This window comes from Primulina tabacum, chromosome 8 (assembly GCF_025594145.1).
Source record: "Primulina tabacum isolate GXHZ01 chromosome 8, ASM2559414v2, whole genome shotgun sequence".
Taxonomy (NCBI): Eukaryota; Viridiplantae; Streptophyta; class Magnoliopsida; order Lamiales; family Gesneriaceae; genus Primulina; species Primulina tabacum.
This window is the reverse complement of record NC_134557.1, coordinates 39,691,099-39,710,677: the sequence shown is the minus strand read 5'-3', so window position 1 is coordinate 39,710,677 and position 19,579 is coordinate 39,691,099. Positions and strand designations below refer to the sequence as shown.

The 19,579-nt window shown below is 39.0% G+C and overlaps 1 protein-coding gene and 1 pseudogene across 1 annotated transcript; one reads left to right on the top strand and one right to left on the bottom strand.

The window, feature by feature from the left end:
* The first annotated feature begins 1,345 nt into the window (after window positions 1-1,345).
* Window positions 1,346-12,488, top strand: LOC142554119 (phosphatidylinositol/phosphatidylcholine transfer protein SFH3-like; annotated as a pseudogene).
* A 79-nt stretch (window positions 12,489-12,567) lies between these two features.
* On the bottom strand, window positions 12,568-18,596 carry LOC142554118 (phosphatidylinositol/phosphatidylcholine transfer protein SFH8-like). The gene is made up of 15 exons (XM_075664766.1): window positions 18,240-18,596; window positions 18,001-18,116; window positions 17,044-17,347; window positions 16,559-16,658; window positions 16,172-16,438; window positions 15,994-16,071; window positions 15,816-15,917; window positions 15,677-15,726; window positions 15,455-15,554; window positions 15,243-15,338; window positions 15,042-15,155; window positions 14,511-14,643; window positions 13,997-14,400; window positions 12,927-12,998; window positions 12,568-12,831 (listed from the first exon to the last, which is right to left on the bottom strand). Exons 2-15 carry the CDS (start codon window positions 18,032-18,034, stop codon window positions 12,811-12,813), a joined length of 1,875 nt encoding a protein of 624 aa, XP_075520881.1. The 5' UTR covers window positions 18,035-18,116; window positions 18,240-18,596; the 3' UTR covers window positions 12,568-12,810.
* Window positions 18,597-19,579: the final 983 nt, after the last annotated feature.

Below are 19,579 nucleotides of genomic sequence, written 5' to 3'. Positions count from 1 at the left end.
TTAAATAAACTATATTATTTATATTTCATTAAAATTAATATATGACAAATTGAAAATTGAAGAGGTTATTTGGCTAAATTTATTTTAATTAGTCTAAAAACTTTTAGTAGCTTGGTCTAAGAGGGTGTTTGCCCGAGTTTATAAAATCTAAAAAACAACTTATAATTATCTTTGAACTTATAAACTATTTTTAAAAAATAAAAAATATATTATTTTTGTATTTCATTTATTCAAAATATCTTTATATATCTTCTTAAATATTATTTTATCATCGCTTCTTAAATCACTGTTCTATCTATTTTTTTTCTTGAAGTATTCTATACGCTGTCAAACAAGTTATGAACTATTATTCAAGTTGGATGCAAATTCAAGTTTATATTTCGTCCTATAAAAGTAAAAATTAAAATTAAAAAATAAAGCCAATATTAATTAAACAAATATAGAAACCAATTTATTATTTACCATAAATCCATGGACCAAAAAAACCTTATTTTATTATGTGTCATGCCATTAATATTTTAAGTGTATATATTTAATATTAATAAAAAAAATATTTGAGCTGAGTGGAGCTCCACTCTGTACATTTCGAAACGGCTGACCTTTCCAATACCAATAATTAAATAAATGGATTTGGTCACTTCACTCGACATTGGTCTTTCCAAATTATTTTTTGTTTATACGCCTAGATAATATATTAATTAGCTTGAATTTCTTAAAAAAAATTACAAATATTTTTATTTTTATGTTCATTTCACTTCCAATTCAACATCAATTTTTTATTTTTCTTTTTAAATTTTAATCTAAATTTCCATGTTAATAAATATTTCAGCATCGTTTATAATACATAAGCTTAAAACAACAATGACACTCTCAATAATAATGCTGTCCACTTAAATCGAAAACATTTTATGTAAAAATCAACCATATATATACACAAGATCATTTATATCAATTTTTTTAAAAAAATGGATTATAATTCGATTTCGATTTAATTAATAGATAAAGAATTATAAATAACGAATCGAAGCGGACGAACTCAATGTTATTATCTTAAACATAACGAAGTGGGGAAGCACTAGGACTTTTCAATATAGTGGCTTGCATTATTAATGGAAAAGATTAAGCTGTTGGGGACAGTCAAATATAAGAATCAAGAATATATTTACAAAATCTCTTTAATTTTTTATGTTTATTTTTTAAAACATCTCCAACAAATTCTATAGCAATTGTATTAATGGTGTTTTGCCATTTTCAAGAAACAATGGGAGTCATCCTATAATGGGCAGCCATTGAATTTTGCCATCATTCGGGCCACACAGGCATTTCTTTCACTGGTAATTTTTTCGTCTTTTTGGTTTCTATGAATCTCTCTCCCCTAAATAGTCTTCAGGCTCTTAATTAATCCCCAGAAATTGTTCGAAGTTGAGCTCTTAAATTTGCGCAAATCATTTTTTCTATGCTAATATTATGTGTTTCTTGATTTATAAAATTTATTTCTGTGTCTGAACATAGAATGTTGAATGTGTTTTGATTCCTCCATTACTGTTATTATCATCATCATGGGGTTCGACCCACTTTGTCATGAACTTTGCTGTTGTCTTCTTTCTTGAATCATAGAATATTTAATATTTTTCTGCATTAAAATAAATGAAACCATTCTTCTATGAAATTTGAAAAACGATTGTTTGTCGCTTTAACAAATTTTATGAACTGTACAGTCCCCAAACACCACGTTTGAGTTGCTCTATCCGCATGGTTGATTGTTGCTCCACGATAAAGATTGACAATCCAATATTTGTGGATGATAAGTTTTGTGCCAGTTTCGTGTTTAACAGTAAAAACTGTAAATATTCTGACTCAATTGACCTCGTTAAAAAGTTGTAGGCCATCTGCAAGTTTGTGGCTTTTGGGACCTGTAAATATTGTTCGGCAAACTTGCCAACTGTGTGATCATGAGTGACACAATGTCAGGACCTCTCGAACTCCCTGTTAGGCAGAGTAAGCATGTTTTTCGCATGTATCTTACGTTTCTTCTTCGAAACAGATCCAAAAATTTAGTTGTGGCTATGAAGTCCATGCGATTTTTGTGTCAAATTCTTTGCAGGTCTTGAGAAGATCGATGTTGAAAACTTTGAGGATGAGAGGAAAAAGAGGCTTGGATCCCTCAAGAAGAAGGCAATCAACGCCTCGACCAAGTTCAGGAACTCCTTGACCAAAAAAGGGAGGCGTAACAGCAGAGTTATGTCCGTTGTGTTCGAGGATGAGCATGATGCCGAGGAAGTTCAGGTCGTGGATGCTTTGCGTCAGGTGCTGATCCTGGAAGAATTGCTCCCTTCCAAACATGATGACTATCATATGCTATTGAGGTACCTTCCTTTTTCATCCCATGTATCAGAAAAAGATGACAAGATTTCTGTTTCCAGCACGGTATATTTTTTATAATTATGTTCACTTATCCGTGGTCAGTAGTTGATTCAAAAGGTTGTCCGATTGGGTTGAATCTCAGGCCTCTCAAATGATTGAGCTGGCCTCGTTTTAACAAAAGTCATAGCCGATGTTAGTGATACATTTCAAATGTTTCACATCATGCATCAACTTTAGCGCAATTTCTTGATCACTCTGTCACATGGACAGCAAAACAGAATGACAAGAATAATTAGTACTCCCCGGACTTCAGCACCTCAAATAGAAAATGAGTTCCGGCTTACAGTGATCAGCCCCAGATAGAGCCTTTCGATGAAAATAATGAACAAGAACTTGCGAGAAACAAGCGTAAAGTTAAGAATGTGACTTTAAACACAAAAACAGAAGGTGGTTCACGTTATATTTCTCGGATTATGCAGGTTTCTGAAGGCCAGGAAATTTGACATTGAGAAAACAAAGCAAATGTGGGTTGATGTGCTTCAGTGGAGGAAGGGCTTCGGCGTTGACACTCTCATGGAGGTACTTATAATCATAGTACACTGCAGACAATCATCTCTATTGATCGAATAAACAAACATTTAAAAGATACTTTGAACTTCTGTACGGTTTAAAATATTTCAGTCACAAATTTTTTGCTATGAATTCGATTTCAAGGAGAAAAGCGAGGTCTTGAAATACTATCCCCAAGGGAATCATGGTGTCGACAAGGATGGCAGGCCAGTTTATATTGAAAGGCTCGGGCAAGTGGATTGCAAGTCACGACCATGGATCGTTATCTGAAATATCACGTTCAAGAATTCGAGAGGACGTTTAACGATAAGTTTCCAGCATGCTCCATTGCTGCCCAAAAGCACATTGATCAGAGCACAACTATTCTGGATGTACAAGGAGTGGTACGTATCATAGGGCGTCTTGAACGTTTCTTCACCTTAAAATCATTAGTTTGTCATAGCTGGATGCTTTGGTTATACCTCTCCCAATGTTAACCTTTACAAGATAAGGCACCTACTTCTTTTAACAACTTAGGTTTTCATCTAAGAATGTAAATGAATCCAGCTTGACTCTGCGAGTTTCTTAGCCGGCTCTAAAAATCCAATTCGTAGTCGAGATTATCGAATTCGAATCAAACTCGAACATGCTCAAACTTTCGTCAAACTGAATTTGAACCTAAAGAATTTTGTTCAATAGTTCGTCAATGTTTTATTAATATAATATAATTTATATTAAACAAATATATTTCGAGAGATGAGATCATTAGTTCAAACAACTGACAGACATTTTCAAATATTTCGACCTGAGCTCGAATTTAAGCTTTTATTCAAGCCAATGATATCAAATTTTTTGAGCTTCTAACCAAGCTCGAGCTCGATTTTAATCAAAAAAATACAAAGTAGTTGATAGATGAATCCACTGTGCCGAGTCTCGTTTGTGATATTAAAACTTTATATTATCTAATTATGATTTAGGGACTGAAAAACTTCAACAAGTCTGCCAGGGAACTGATTCAACGTCTTCAGAAAATAGATGGAGATAATTACCCTGAGGTATATACTTTCCTTTCCAAATTAAATACGGGTTGTTTTGGTTTTTAATTTTAGAATTATATTGATTATTGACTTCTCATGAATACCATATAATTGTTTTTTTTTTTTTATTTTCAATTTTGAATTTCAGACGCTATGCCGCATGTACATTATCAATGCAGGATCAGGATTTAGGCTATCGTGGAACACTGTCAAGTCATTCCTTGACCCTAAAACCACTGCCAAGATTCATGTAAGCCTCATTTTAGCTCTTCTAAATGACACTGTACATTCTTGTACCGATCCAACCTCCACACTCATTCCTTCTGAGTAGCCGGTTTTCTAAAAATGGTGATGCCCACACAAAGGGAGGGCGTACATGATAGGTCTCATATTGGTTAAGAGATCGTTCTTAGTCCAATTATATGGTGGGCAACTGGCTTTATGGGAACTGATTAGGCCGAAACATTTTGCTTGAATTTCATGAAAATCAAGATTCAAGCTGCTATGTTTCTTCTTACCAGGTTTTGGGTAACAAATACCAGAGCAAGCTGCTTGAGATAATCGATGCGAGGTAAATATTCTCCAGAAATTCAAATACTTAACATTATAAACGAACCTTTACTGGTTAAGGTTCCGTCGTTGAATCTATTATTTTGCTCTTGCACAAATCAGTGAGTTACCAGAGTTTTTGGGTGGAACTTGCACCTGTGCTGATAAGGGAGGCTGCATGGTTTCTGATAAGGGCCCCTGGAATGACACTGAAATTATGAAGGTTATTATTTTTGCATCAAATCTCTACTGTGTAAGTCTTCACATAAAAAATTTTCTAATTTTGTAATTATTGTGACTTCAAGATGGTTCGCAATGGTGAACACAAATGCTCAAACAAGATCAATGTTTCAGCCAATGTCGATGAGAAAACTATTTCAGAAGATGACTGTGCTATCTCCAAGGTATGGAGTTTTGAAGAGATTTTCATAACTGTCATTCTAGAAATTGAAACCGGCGGCTACTTATGAAATATGCAGAATGTGAAGAAAAACTACTCGTTTAACTCAATGACAAATTCTCCAAGAGACTACTTTGCACATCCACAACTTTCTCCGGTTCGTGAAGAAGTAAGTTGATGCGATTCTGGCGAAATGGATGAGCAGGGTCGGGTGCTCCACCGGATCGAATCAATAATGTTGTTCAGGAAAATGAGCAAGGTAGATGGATCTGTGAGCTATTGCTTCCACTGTGACCTGCAGACAGGGAGATGAACTCGTGAATGGACGCCGGAGGGGTGTCCGGCGTGGCCACTCCGATGCTTAAGTCAGCAGGGTACTTAAGCAAGAAAACCAATGTAACCAAGTGATGGTTGTGATATTGGTGTAAATGAATGAATTCATGAATGTCCGAATGTAAAGAAAGAACCTAGTATTTATAGTAGGAGAAATAATGATGACCTCGTTCTCCGTGCTACCTACTAATTATAGTAGGACGGCTGAGCACACCCTATATTCTGAGATGTCAAATCTTGCACTAGTCACGTCCAGCCCACTTGATTTATTGACCACTTGCATTAGTGCCAGAGATATGTCGGCTATATACACTGTTTATCGGCGGCATTAAATACTTCACTCATATCGAGGTGGACCGAGTAGAATGCCTCCCGGAGGCTTACATGAGAGCCCGGGCGTCTGATTGCCCGGGGAGTAGAGCCCAAGCTTGCGTCTGCCCGGCTTCAGAAGAATCCATCCAGCAGATTGACCCTGATTTGGGAATCCATTTAATATCCCGGGTCATCGATGACCCGGGTCCTTACAAGGGTATCATCACACATCCCCTAAATAGTCGGGCTAGAGTCATACTCGCTGTCCCGATCAGTCATGCATGGATTCCCAAAGAGAGATAATCAATATTGTTTTATAAAAGCATCGGGGGCTTCAAATATCCCAGAGATGAGATGAGGTGCTGGGCGCTTCAGTATCCCGGGCTTTAAATATATGGTGCCGGGGCCTTATGTCTCCTGGACTTGAGATAATATGCCAGAAACTTTCAATAAGTAGTCGGGATGTCGAGCTCTGAGCCGTGTAAAAATCCATGTACTTAGTAGATGACCGGGGTACAGGTCCTCGGACCAGGGCACGGGTCCCTAGGCTTAATAGATGACCGGGGTACGGATCCCTGGGCTTAATAGATAACCAGGGTGCGGAGCCCTGGCCTTCATGAATGGTCGAGGTACGGAGCCCGGAGCCAGGGTACGGATCCCTGGACTTAATAGATAACCAGGGTGCGGAGCCCTGGCCTTCATGAATGGTCGAGGTACGGAGCCCCGAGCCAGGGTACGGATCCCTGGACTTAATAGATAACCAGGGTGCGGAGCCCTGGCCTTCATGAATGGTCGAGGTACGGAGCCCCGAGCCAGGGTACGGATCCCTGGACTTAATAGATAACCAGGGTGCGGAGCCCTGGCCTTCATGAATGGTCGAGGTACGGAGCCCCGAGCCAGGGTACGGATCCCTGGACTTAATAGATAACCAGGGTGCGGAGCCCTGGCCTTCATGAATGGTCGAGGTACGGAGCCCCGAGCCAGGGTACGGATCTCTGGACTTAATAGATAACCAGGGTGCGGAGCCCTGACCTTCATGAATGGTCGAGGTACGGAGCCCCGAGCCAGGGTACGGATACATGGACTTAATAGATAACCAGGGTGCGGAGCCCTGGCCTTCATGAATGGTCGAGGTACGGAGCCCCGAGCCAGGGTACGGATCCCTGGACTTAATAGAAAACCAGGGTGCGGAGCCCTGGCCTTCATGAATGGTCGAGGTACGGAGCCCCGAGCCAGGGTACGGATCCCTGGACTTAGATAATGTGCCGGGGCCTCATACCTCCCGGACTTAGATAATATGCCGGGGCCTCGTATCTCCCGGACTTAGATAATGTGCCGGGGCCTCGTACCTCCCGGACTTTAAAGAATGTGCCGGGGCCTCATAACTCCCGGACTTTCAAGAATGTGCCGGGGCCTCATACCTCCCAGACTTAAGATAATATGCCGGGGCCTCGTACCTCCCGGGCTTAAGAGATTTTGCTTTACCTGCTGTTTTAGTTTTATTAAAAATCAAATCACTAACCTGGAAATATTGAATCCGAATTCATTTTCGGTAGAGTGAAACTTCTCTGGTTGAACTAAATTAGGTGACTAATATAGCTGTATGCTACTGAGTACATAGTAAATGATCTTCATGCCAATCCGGGATAGCTGCTGAGCTTTGAGCCCATATGAAATCCACATATAAGATCTGAGTGCCGAGTTGGTCGGACTTGTATGTTTGCCAAGCAGAGTTGAGCTTATTTTTGAATGGAAACCATATCTACGTCTTGAGCTCAATTTCCCACAGACGGCGCCAATGATGCGATCCTGGCGAAATGGATGAGCAGGGTCGGGTGCTCCACCGGATCGAATCAATAATGTTGTTCAGGAAAATGAGCAAGGTAGATGGATCTGTGAGCTATTGCTTCCACTGTGACCTGCAGACAGGGAGATGAACTCGTGAATGGGCGCCGGAGGGGTGTCCGGCGTGGCCACTCCGATGCTTAAGTCAGCAGGGTACTTAAGCAAGAAAACCAATGTAACCAATAATGGTTGTGATATTGGTGTAAATGAATGAATTCATGAATGTCCGAATGTAAAGAGAGAACCTGGTATTTATAGTAGGAGAAATAATGATGACCTCGTTCTCCGTGCTACCTACTAATTATAGTAGGACGGCTGAGCACACCCTATATTCTGAGATGTCAAATCTTGCACTACTCGGTCCACCTAGATATGAGTGAAGTATTTAATGCCGCCGATAAACAGTGTATATAGCCGACATATCTCTGACACTAATGCAAGTGGTCAATAAATCAAGTGGGCTGGACGTGACTAGTGCAAGATTTGACATCTCAGAATATAGGGTGTGCTCAGCCGTCCTACTATAATTAGTAAGTAGCACGGAGAACGAGGTCATCATTATTTCTCCTACTATAAATACCAGGTTCTCTCTTTGCATTCGGACATTCATGAATTCATTCATTTACACCAATATCACAACCATCACTTGGTTACATTGGTTTTCTTGCTTAAGTACCCTGCTGACTTAAGTATCGGAGTGGCCACGCCGGACACCCCTCCGGCGCCCATTCACGAGTTCATCTCCCTGTCTGCAGGTCACAGTGGAAGCAATAGCTCACAGATCCATCTACCTTGCTCATTTTCCTGAACAACATTATTGATTCGATCCGGTGGAGCACCCGACACTGCTCATCCATCTCTCTTTGGGAATCCATGCATGACTGATCGGGACAGCGAGTATGACTCTAGCCCGACTATTTAGGGGATGTGTGATGATACCCTTGTAAGGACCCGGGTCATCGATGACCCGGGATATTAAATGGATTCCCAAATCAGGGTCAATCTGCTGGATGGATTCTTCTGAAGCCGGGCAGGCGCAAGCTTGGGCTCTACTCCCCGGGCAATCAGACGCCCGGGCTCTCATGTAAGCCTCCGGGAGGCATTCTACTCGGTCCACCTCGATATGAGTGAAGTATTTAATGCCGCCGATAAACAGTGTATATAGCCGACATATCTCTGACACTAATGCAAGTGGTCAATAAATCAAGTGGGCTGGACGTGACTAGTGCAAGATTTGACATCTCAGAATATAGGGTGTGCTCAGCCGTCCTACTATAATTAGTAGGTAGCACGGAGAACGAGGTCATCATTATTTCTTCTACTATAAATACCAGGTTCTCTCTTTACATTCGGACATTCATGAACTCATACCAATATCACAACCATCACTTGGTTACATTGGTTTTCTTGCTTAAGTACCCTGCTGACTTAAGTATCGGAGTGGCCACGCCGGACACCCCTCCGGCGCCCATTCACGAGTTCATCTCCCTGTCTGCAGGTCACAGTGGAAGCAATAGCTCACAGATCCATCTACCTTGCTCATTTTCCTGAACAACATTATTGATTCGATCCGGTGGAGCACCCGACCCTGCTCATCCATCTCTCTTTGGGAATCCATGCATGACTGATCGGGACAGCGAGTATGACTCTAGCCCGACTATTTAGGGGATGTGTGATGATACCCTTGTAAGGACCCGGGTCATCGATGACCCGGGATATTAAATGGATTCCCAAATCAGGGTCAATCTGCTGGATGGATTCTTCTGAAGCCGGGCAGGCGCAAGCTTGGGCTCTACTCCCCGGGCAATCAGACGCCCGGGCTCTCATGTAAGCCTCCGGGAGGCATTCTACTCGGTCCACCTCGATATGAGTGAAGTATTTAATGCCGCCGATAAACAGTGTATATAGCCGACATATCTCTAACACTAATGCAAGTGATCAATAAATCAAGTGGGCTGGACGTGACTAGTGCAAGATTTGACATCTCAGAATATAGGGTGTGCTCAGCCGTCCTACTATAATTAGTAGGTAGCACGGAGAACGAGGTCATCATTATTTCTCCTACTATAAATACCAGGTTCTCTCTTTACATTCGGACATTCATGAATTCATTCATTTACACCAATATCACAACCATCACTTGGTTACATTGGTTTTCTTGCTTAAGTACCCTGCTGACTTAAGCATCGGAGTGGCCACGCCGGACACCCCTCCGGCGCCCATTCACGAGTTCATCTCCCTGTCTGCAGGTCACAGTGGAAGCAATAGCTCACAGATCCATCTACCTTGCTCATTTTCCTGAACAACATTATTGATTCGATCCGGTGGAGCACCCGACCCTGCTCATCCATCTCTCTTTGGGAATCCATGCATGACTGATCGGGACAGCGAGTATGACTCTAGCCCGACTATTTAGGGGATGTGTGATGATACCCTTGTAAGGACCCGGGATATTAAATGGATTCCCAAATCAGGGTCAATCTGCTGGATGGATTCTTCTGAAGCCGGGCAGGCGCAAGCTTGGGCTCTACTCCCCGGGCAATCAGACGCCCGGGCTCTCATGTAAGCCTCCGGGAGGCATTCTACTCGGTCCACCTCGATATGAGTGAAGTATTTAATGCCGCCGATAAACAGTGTATATAGCCGACATATCTCTGACACTAATGCAAGTGGTCAATAAATCAAGTGGGCTGGACGTGACTAGTGCAATATTTGACATCTCAGAATATAGGGTGTGCTCAGCCGTCCTACTATAATTAGTAGGTAGCACGGAGAACGAGGTCATCATTATTTCTCCTACTATATATACCAGGTTCTCTCTTTACATTCAGACATTCATGAATTCATTCATTTACACCAATATCACAACCATCACTTGGTTACATTGGTTTTCTTGCTTAAGTACCCTGCTGACTTAAGCATCGGAGTGGCCACGCCGGACACCCTTCCGGCGCCCATTCACGAGTTTATCTCCCTGTCTGTAGGTCACAGTGGAAGCAATAGCTCACAGATTCATCTACCTTGCTCATTTTCTGAACAACATTATTGATTCGATCCGGTGGAGCACCCGACCCTGCTCATCCATTTCGCCAGGATCGCATCATAAGTGCTCACAACGATTAAACATGGTAGTATTACATTCGCTTGCTGCATTGATCCAATGTATAATCATGCTTAGGTCTTGTATAATCTAACTGAGATCAAGGCACTCGATAGATATCACTTTGCATATAACAAAATTAGATTTCTCAAGACATAAAGCAACAACCAAGCCAGAATTATTGTTCAAGAGGAGCCAAACTATTAAATCATAAAAAAGTTCAGGGCTGTGAAAATACATATGATCCAGATTGAAAAAGGCAATCATACAAATGTAAAAAAAAATGAAAACAGATTGAAGTTGATTGCCACTGCTGGCCCCCTCTCTCAATTTTTGTTTTTCCTTACCATATCATCTCTTTCAGTTCATAAATGTACCTCCACTTCAAAGAACTAATCTTGAGGCACGGACGTTCGACTTTCCCTACTTGAACACCTATCATTTGTTGTATTCAAAACAAACCGCCTTTCTATAGATAATTGGATTCTCAGTAACTGATAAGAATTTCTCCTTAGGTGACCAATAACCGTGTTAATGCAACATGGATAAAGGGAGGATCAAAACATGATAACTTTTATGTTTCTAAAGGTACAAAATCATCATTTGTTCAACGTTTTTCCTTGGATTTTGACTAGGAACAACTTTTTACACATAATCAGGTGGTTTACCCATATCTTCTTCCTACATCAACAGATAATTTCCCTGAGCATGATGTCTGTAAGCCTTCGAAAGGACTTAGCAACTATCTCTTTGCTGGAGTGATGACCTTACTAATGAGCGCTGTTACTATGGTTCGTATGAGTCGTAACATGCCTAAGAAGCTCACAGATGCTACACTCTATTCTAGTTCTATGTGTGATGTTGACACGATGATAAAAGGTTCCAAAAATGCATGTGAGTTACCTGGAACTGCCATTTCAAGTGAAGATAACTTTATGATGATGAAACGCATGAGTGAACTAGAAGAGAGGGTAATGGTTCTCAACAAAAAGCCAGCAGTAATGCCTCCTGACAAAGAGGAGATGCTAGATAATGCTTTGAACCGCGTAGATACTTTGGAGCAAGAGCTGTCAGCAACCCAGAAGGTATTGACTAGATTTTTCACTTTTTTCTTTCACATTTACGCATCCAATGTAGATCAGAGCCGCTCGTGATCTTGCCATGAAAAATCAAAGTATTTTACCACTTAATTCAGAGTAGGTTGGTTACTGAAGGTATATCTTCAGTGAGGCATTATCTTGTCACTGAAGTTGGTGATAAATCTTATTAACACTTGCTACCATTTGCCATGTCTCACATCGCACTATGTTCTAGTAAGCTTTGAAGTCATGAGGTGTGACTCCCGATCGGTGCAGCAAATAATGCAACTCCAACCGTAGCAAAACATAAGAATAGATCTACAGCTCTTTTTTTTGCTGCTTACAGCTCTTTAAGTGTATTGATTCTTGTTGAATAATCTGAAACTCACGGGAGACACAGATGATATTGATAGATTTAATTAACCATTTTAAAATATTGAATTTACAGGCTCTCGAGTATGCTCTCTTTCGACAAGAGGAGGTCCTTGCCTACGTAGAGAAGAAAAAGAAGAAGAAGAAGTTCTTTGCTTTCTAAGTGGAGAAACCTAAACAAAACTGAGTTAGAAAGTGTTGAGATTCTTTTAGAGATGGTGATTTTAGACCCAAGAAACACCATTCTTTGAACTCCCCACATATTTTATGTTCATTCCTGTTTTGCTAAATTTAAGGCCTTTGTAAATTACAAGGTTTGCTACTGGTGTCTTGTGCTAGGTTTCTTTGGGGGCGTTTTAGGATTGCATCCCTCCGTTGGCATGCCAAGCATCTTCTTTCATGCCAGCATCTTCTTGGAAAGGCCAATTAAATACTTCTAGCTTTGTATTAACCTAAAAAATATGTTTGATTTTGTTAATTAAAGATTATATTAACTGCTTTTGCTTATGCTTGCGAGTTTGAATGGTAATCACAAATCTTCAAATTTCAGAATGATTTTTTTAATAGAACAAAATAACTTGCATCCTAAAGATAGAGCTCTTCAACACAAGAATAATGTCTCCAAGATAAACAACCATAACTTCAAATAATATTCCATGTATCTCACATAACATCATTCAAGAACACACCGTACAAGATGTTTGCAGAAAAAAGATGCATACATGTATGCATTCAATAAAATTTCTCACAAAAGATAAGTCTCGTCAATGAAGTTCACAAAGCCAATTTTTCTAAAAATTATGCTGTGCTTAAGACATGAAACCGAGACGAAGATAACCTCAACCCTCGAAGCTCCAACTATGAACCATCTCACCAGCAAAACTTTTTCTTCTGGAACATGAAGCAGGAGGCAAGTCAGCAACAAACCTTACCAAAGCCCCACGATAAAATTAAAAGTTTTAAGAAATAAATTCATCTTGACTCACCCGATACTTGGCTTCTTGACCGTCTATATAAGCAAGCAGATCGTCTTGCATCATTAAAGCCTCGTGCAGAGCCTGCTCAAATACAAATTTAACTCTCATTTCAAAAGCTTTTGAAATATGAAGGTTACGTAGATAGGTAGATTTCAGAATAATATATCTGGAAAGACAAAATACATAACACACCAATGCGGAGGGCAAGAAGTGTGCAACAGATACCAGAACTGTGCGAATAGTTAACATGAATTTTGTCATTTATTATTAGCTCCATAGTTATTTGAGACGCAAAGCGAAGCGCACCATTTGACACAAATTTTAAAATTCAACATATAAAAAATAATTTATATTATTTAAATTAAATATTTTCTACAAAAAAAACAAATAATATAAATAAAAATTCATTAATATATCGCAGACGTAGAGACAAACAAGCGCAGATGCAGAAAGAATTTGAGGCAGAGAAACATAGAGCCGCAGATGCAGAAAGAATTTGAGAGAGGCCCAAGGGAGATGAAACGAATGCATGCATATTGCAAGGCTTTTTTAAACATTAAATAGGGACGGGCTTTGTTATCGGGCATTAAAATTTGTGGGCTTGAATTATTATCTGTTATATGTGTATTATGTATGTCACAAGCGCACAGGCACACATCTTTAAGCAGCACCGCTCCTGGGCAGAGGCGCGCCTTATTGCGCTTGGGTAATAACCCAGGAACTCGCGCGATAGGTGCAGCCAGATGCTCGCCTTTTATAACTATGATTAGCTCCTGTTATCTGATTATGATTTTCCTTTTTATGTATAGTCTAGTCTAGTCTTAGTGTTCACATATGCTTCAGATTTAACATAGCATCAGACGTGATTATTTCTCTCTTATAAGCATTAGCATAAATCCGAGGTAGTGACCACACACTTAAGTCCTTCCAAACAAAGAGGCTTGCGTGATATAATTCTTCACAAAGTGGATCCGATGAGACAGTAAATCCTTGGTTACGTAGATTAAAATTGTATATTTTTCCATTATGTGCGCAGTTTTCACAGTAATAACATCATACGGGATATACTGGGGATTTACCTTTTTGGTTGCAATCAACTCTGCTTCTAGGGCATCCACCCGGCAAACAGCAGCATTCAGAAGCTCTTCTTTCTCGTAGGGCATCTCAGATGGTTTTGCCTGAAGAGAACTGACCTTGTCTTCAAGCTCGCCCAACCTCTTGAGGACAGAAGATAGAAGATCTGTCTCTGTAAAAACCGGTGTTGGCGATGGTGGCCGAAACTCCTCTTTTAGCATTGTGTCAAAGGCAAATCCTTGAACGGTTAGTTCATGCTGTGACGAAGCATCACAAAGTTTCTTGGAAGCACGGAATGATATTGACCGGAAGAATATGAAAAGGGTCATGAAGAAAGCCATAAGAGCTGCCAAAAACCGAGCCTGCGACCCTTTTGGTGTGATTTGAGAATCCGGCAGTGGAAATATCTCTAAATTAAAATTGACATTAACATCCTAAATAAATATAATTTTACATGGAAAATAGAAGTAGGGACATCATGAAAGTATTCCAGGTATTGCACATGGAGAAAAAGTCTACCTTTAGAAACATAAGACTTTGTGGGGCTTGTTTGCTTTTTCCATCCAGAATCAACAGCCTTGTCGACCATGGGAACATACTCATCATATCCTGAGAAGTTGCCAACATAACTAGCCATTCCAGTAACCTTGCCCTGGAATAAGAGAAATATTTTCACAATAACTCAATAAAAGATAAAACAACTTCAATTTTTTAGCGTTTAAGATAAAAGTAAAAATAAGTTAAAATTGTAACGTATTTCTTTATTCCATATTTTCCAAATTTACTATGATGGAAAAGGGACTGTGAAACATGATGGTTCCAGAATTTATGAAAAACTAGAGATTATCTACCACGGCAAACAATTACATTGTATGGCCAACAATAAATGAACTTTACATTCATCCACCTAAATACTAAATAGAAAGGGAAAAAGGAGAAACACAGAAAGGACGCAGTGTTCGTCAAGCAATACAGGACAAATCAGACTCAGAAAACCATCTCATTCACAAAAACTGCATTATAGCCATGAAAATTTAGGATTAACATTACCTCCTCACGAACTGGAGTCAACCGAAGATGTGCATAACTCCTAACGGCTTTCGGTGAAGCAACGTCTTCAGCATCAGAACCAGATTCTGCTGTAGAAGTATCACTGCCTTTCAGCTGCTCCAACCCCAATAAGCGTATACTAATATCAGTCAACTCAAGAAAGTGTATTCCAAGAAAGTAAAACCGATGCAGAATCCTTACCCTTGCATAATGAGGCTTAGCATAGACTACCTTCCCCTCGCTATTGATAATTTTAACCACCTGTCGGGCTCGTCGTGTTTCACCATTAAGCACCATCTGAAGAGCAATGTCAATCAATCATTTTTCTTTAAAATGAAGCTAAATAGTTCCTAGAAAATCTCATCAATGTATCACAACAATCTATGACTTTAACTATCCAGGCAAGTCAGGACCTTCAGTATCTCTGGATTCTTCCATGGCCCTTTATCAGAGCGAAGGCAACCTCCTTGGTCGGCGCAAGTACACATTCCTCCCAGAAATTCAGGCAGTTCACTGCACAGGCCCAGATCAAATGTTTAGAACTGTTCTGAAGGGATCTCAGCAATAGTTTTCTTTTATGATATCTAAAATGATAAAATGGGTATCTCACGAAAAATAATTTTCTTAATTTTCACCTTGCATCTATAATTTCAAGCAACTTGTTTTGATATTTGTTTCCAAGAACCTGTAAAAGCAATCATAAGACTAAGATTCAGATTATCACACAACTAAAATAAAAGTTTCCGAATGACAAGAAGATAAGAATCAGCCTACGTGAATCTTAGTGGCAGTCCTGGGATCTACAAAATTTTTAACAGTATTCCACAATAGCCTAAATCCCGGACCAGCATTGATGATAAACATTTGATGAAGTGTCTGCAGAAAGGTATAACGTTGTGACAACAAGAAATTAAACATAATGCAGTTACTAAGATAGAAATATGAAGGTTACTTCAGGATAGTTATCGCCATCTATCTTCTGAAGCCTTGTAATGAGGTCTCGAGCATTCTTGTTAAAGTTTTTCAAACCCTAAAAAAACAGAATAAAGATACAACTCTTCAAAAAGACAAAGACGATGGATTTTTGAATCAACATAATTAATAGACATGCCAAAAGGTGTGAAACATACCACACCATGAACATCCAAAATTGTTGTACTTGAATCAATGTGTCGCTTCGCAGCAATTGTACAGGCTGGAAACTTGATAGCAAAGCTTTTCTCAAATTCTCTCACATGGTATTTTATATAACGGTCAATAGTGGTAACCTGCATAAGTTTGTTTGGCTCAACTTTCCCTAATCTTTCAATGTACAATGGCCTTCCCTCTTTATCAACGCCATGATAGCCATGGGGGTAATACTTTAAAACTTCATTCAACTCAGCGAATTCAAAGTCCTGATGGGAAACACAATTGATCCATCAAATATTTATTAGAACATTTTGAACACCAATACAACAGGAAATATACTGATCGACAATTAAAAACAAGGAAAATTATGTATCAAGTCCGGCTACCTCTGCAATTGTGTCAGTCCCAAATTCTTTCCTCCACTGAATCATATCAGCCCACATGAGCTTTGACTTTTCAAGATCAAATTTCCTTGCTTTCAAAAACCTGTAGCAGATGTCTCAAAGATGTTACTAAAAATTTTCACAGCAGTAGGAAGCAGGTTTCAATTGTTAACCCATGAATGCAAATGTCATCTGTTAGTTATCTCCAGAGAATCTTCGGACACTAAACATGCATATAACCACCTCTACTAAGTAAGAAATAGAGTTTTTTCCTAAATGTCTTTGTGCCATAATTGTTTTAAAGTAAGGATGCGCAATGCAAGGTGAGCCAGCCAAGCCCGGGGTAAGATCATCGGTAACCCCGATTGCAAATTTTTTGAGCTCGAGCTTTTCTCAAGGTTCAAGAGCCCATAATCTAAATTTACAATGTCACGACTAATTGATAAACATGTGCATACAACTAACATAAAGCCGTCAAGAATACTAACCTCAACATCATATGATAATCATCAAACTTTTCTGGCAACAGCTCATCTAGTATCAAGGCTTGTCGAAATGACTCAACAGCTTGCAATTCTTCAGCATCGCGAATATCTTCAATAGAAACAGAACTGACTCGGCCATCACTCTTTCTTCTTCCACTTTTCTTCTTGAGAGAATGCTTGAATTTAGATGATGCATTGAGAGCTTTCTTTTTCAAAGAACCAATCCTCGACCTCCTTTCATCCTCTGAATTCTCAAAATCAGATTTCCTTTCTCTTCTCTCATCATGTGCAGATGACCCTTCAAAGCCTGTTTAAAAAGAAAATACATATCCAAGAAGAGGAAAAAAATTATGGACAGGATAAAGAAAAGGAAAGCATGATAAACAATGTATCACTGATAAATCCCATTCACAAAATACCAAGTAAGAGTGGTTCACCAATCAACCACAGCCTCCCCTATGACAAGAACATACATGCATATCAAAACAGAACATGCAAACTTTAACCAAGTTTTAAAAAAGGCCTAACCGTTTAAAGACTCTATAGCACTCCATCATTAGCAATGAATTTCAAGGAAAAATAATGATTTCAAAGAAGTATCGAAAAAACACACAAGCAGACAATTTTTACTGTTGCAGAAGAATATGTAACGAATAGACAAAGTAGCCACGACTTCAAGAACTAAGGTCTTCTACAACAAGAGATTTGGTCGGGAAAAAAAAAGGTAAATAATGTTGCTCCTCGGGAAGGGATATCACAATTCTAATCAAGAATCCGCCATTCAAAACCAAGTAAAATTATTTAAATCAACACATAGAATGACATCAAGATACCCCAACACCAAACTCAGAATCTTAAACAACACAAGCCGAATCATACACATCATAAACACAATTCAGTAAACACGAAACCCATAAACCTCGAAGTCAACGAACTCCAAAAAACAAAAAATCCACTTACAAGGCCTCGCAAACCGATCCAAGGGTCCCGACATCCCGATTTCTTTATCACCAAAGCAATTCCCAAGCTCTCGATGATCGAACAATCAACCCCACGATCCAAGCATCAAGCCAAATCTGAAAAGCTCAAGAACCACACCACAATTCAATTAAATTCAACAAAACCCTAGAAAGAAAAACCCATGATCGAAAACTCCAGCAAGACTCTTTTTTTTTTACCAGAGAAAAAAAAAAACCCACCTCAAAAACTATCGGCACGGATCACGAGATCGAGTAAATGCATAGTCATTCGTAACGGTAGTCGATTCAATTAAGAGGAAGAGGATAATAAATACAAAAAAAGGATCCCGTCTCAATTTCTTTATACCAATTTACGATTATAAACAAGCAAACATACGAGTAAGAATCGCCGTTTAATTGAGCGATGGCGATTTCAAAGTGGAGAGACGAAAAGGGGAGGACGGATTCAATGCGGGAGGCGGTTGTTGTAGTTTAACGGAGCCGTGGAGTGGTGGCCCAGTACACGTGGCAGGAGGAGCGCGGTGGGATGAACAATCTGCTGGCGGTGTTTGGAGTAAATTGCCAAAAGGACTTTGAACAGTGATTATTGAGTAATGATTCCGTGACCGGTCTGTCATTTTGTACGTTGCAGTCGTTGGATCGATGGTCCCACATATTTTAATTTTGGATATATTACTCTATATTTTTTATTTTTATTATTTTACTAATTTAGTATGTAATTACAAATTCAGTTGTATAACAAATTAATTTTTTAAAAAAATCTATATTTTAACCTTTTTATCATAAGTGTAATGGTCTACATAATTCCAATTTAGTAATTATACAAGTTTGTGTTCAATATAAAATTGAAAAAAAATACTTGAGTTTGCAAGAATAAATTTAATTTTGTAAAAATAACCAAATGGACATTTAAGTAAAAAAAAAAGAGTCAATTAATTATCTACAAAAAATGATGAGGGATGACATTGAAACATATTGGAAGGTTGGCACGTGGAAGTTTTGGAATTGATTTGTGTGATTTTAATCCATTGATTATATAATAATGGCAAAAACTTGTTTGAGATGGTTTTACTCACGGGTCATATTTTATGAGACGGATCTCTTATTTGGGTCATCCATGAAAAAATATTACTTTTTATGCTAAGAGTATTACTTTTTATTGTGAATATCGGTAGGATTGACCCGCCTCACAAATAAAGATTCGTGAGACCGTCTCAAAAGAGACCTACTCTATAATTAAATGTAATAACATCGTTAATCCAGGGCTTCTATAGACCAATTTATGTTTCATCGTCTTCTCCTTGATTCAAGATCTTTTTTTTTTTTTTTTTTGTAATATTCAATTATAATGAAAAATGATCCAAGAAGCTACATGCCAATTGATTCTTAAATACTTTAATATAGTCACGCAACAAAAATAATAAAAATTAAGACATCAAACTATATTTTATAAACGAAAAAATTTAAGAGTTATGCTATAATCGATTTAAAAAAAAAATGGGCATTGCATTCACTCTAAATCCAATTAAATCATTGGTTTAAATATATGAGGTTTATGT

Excerpts from the sequence above, each read along its gene's own strand:
- LOC142554118 (XM_075664766.1), bottom strand. The coding sequence starts at position 18,034 with ATGTCGGGACCCTTGGATCGGTTTGCGAGGCCTT. Across the intron at positions 15,918-15,993 it reads ATGGCGATAACTATCCTGAA|ACACTTCATCAAATGTTTAT; the intron begins GTAACCTTCATA and ends ACCTTTCTGCAG. Across the intron at positions 15,555-15,676 it reads CTTGAAATTATAGATGCAAG|TGAACTGCCTGAATTTCTGG; the intron begins GTGAAAATTAAG and ends GGGCCTGTGCAG.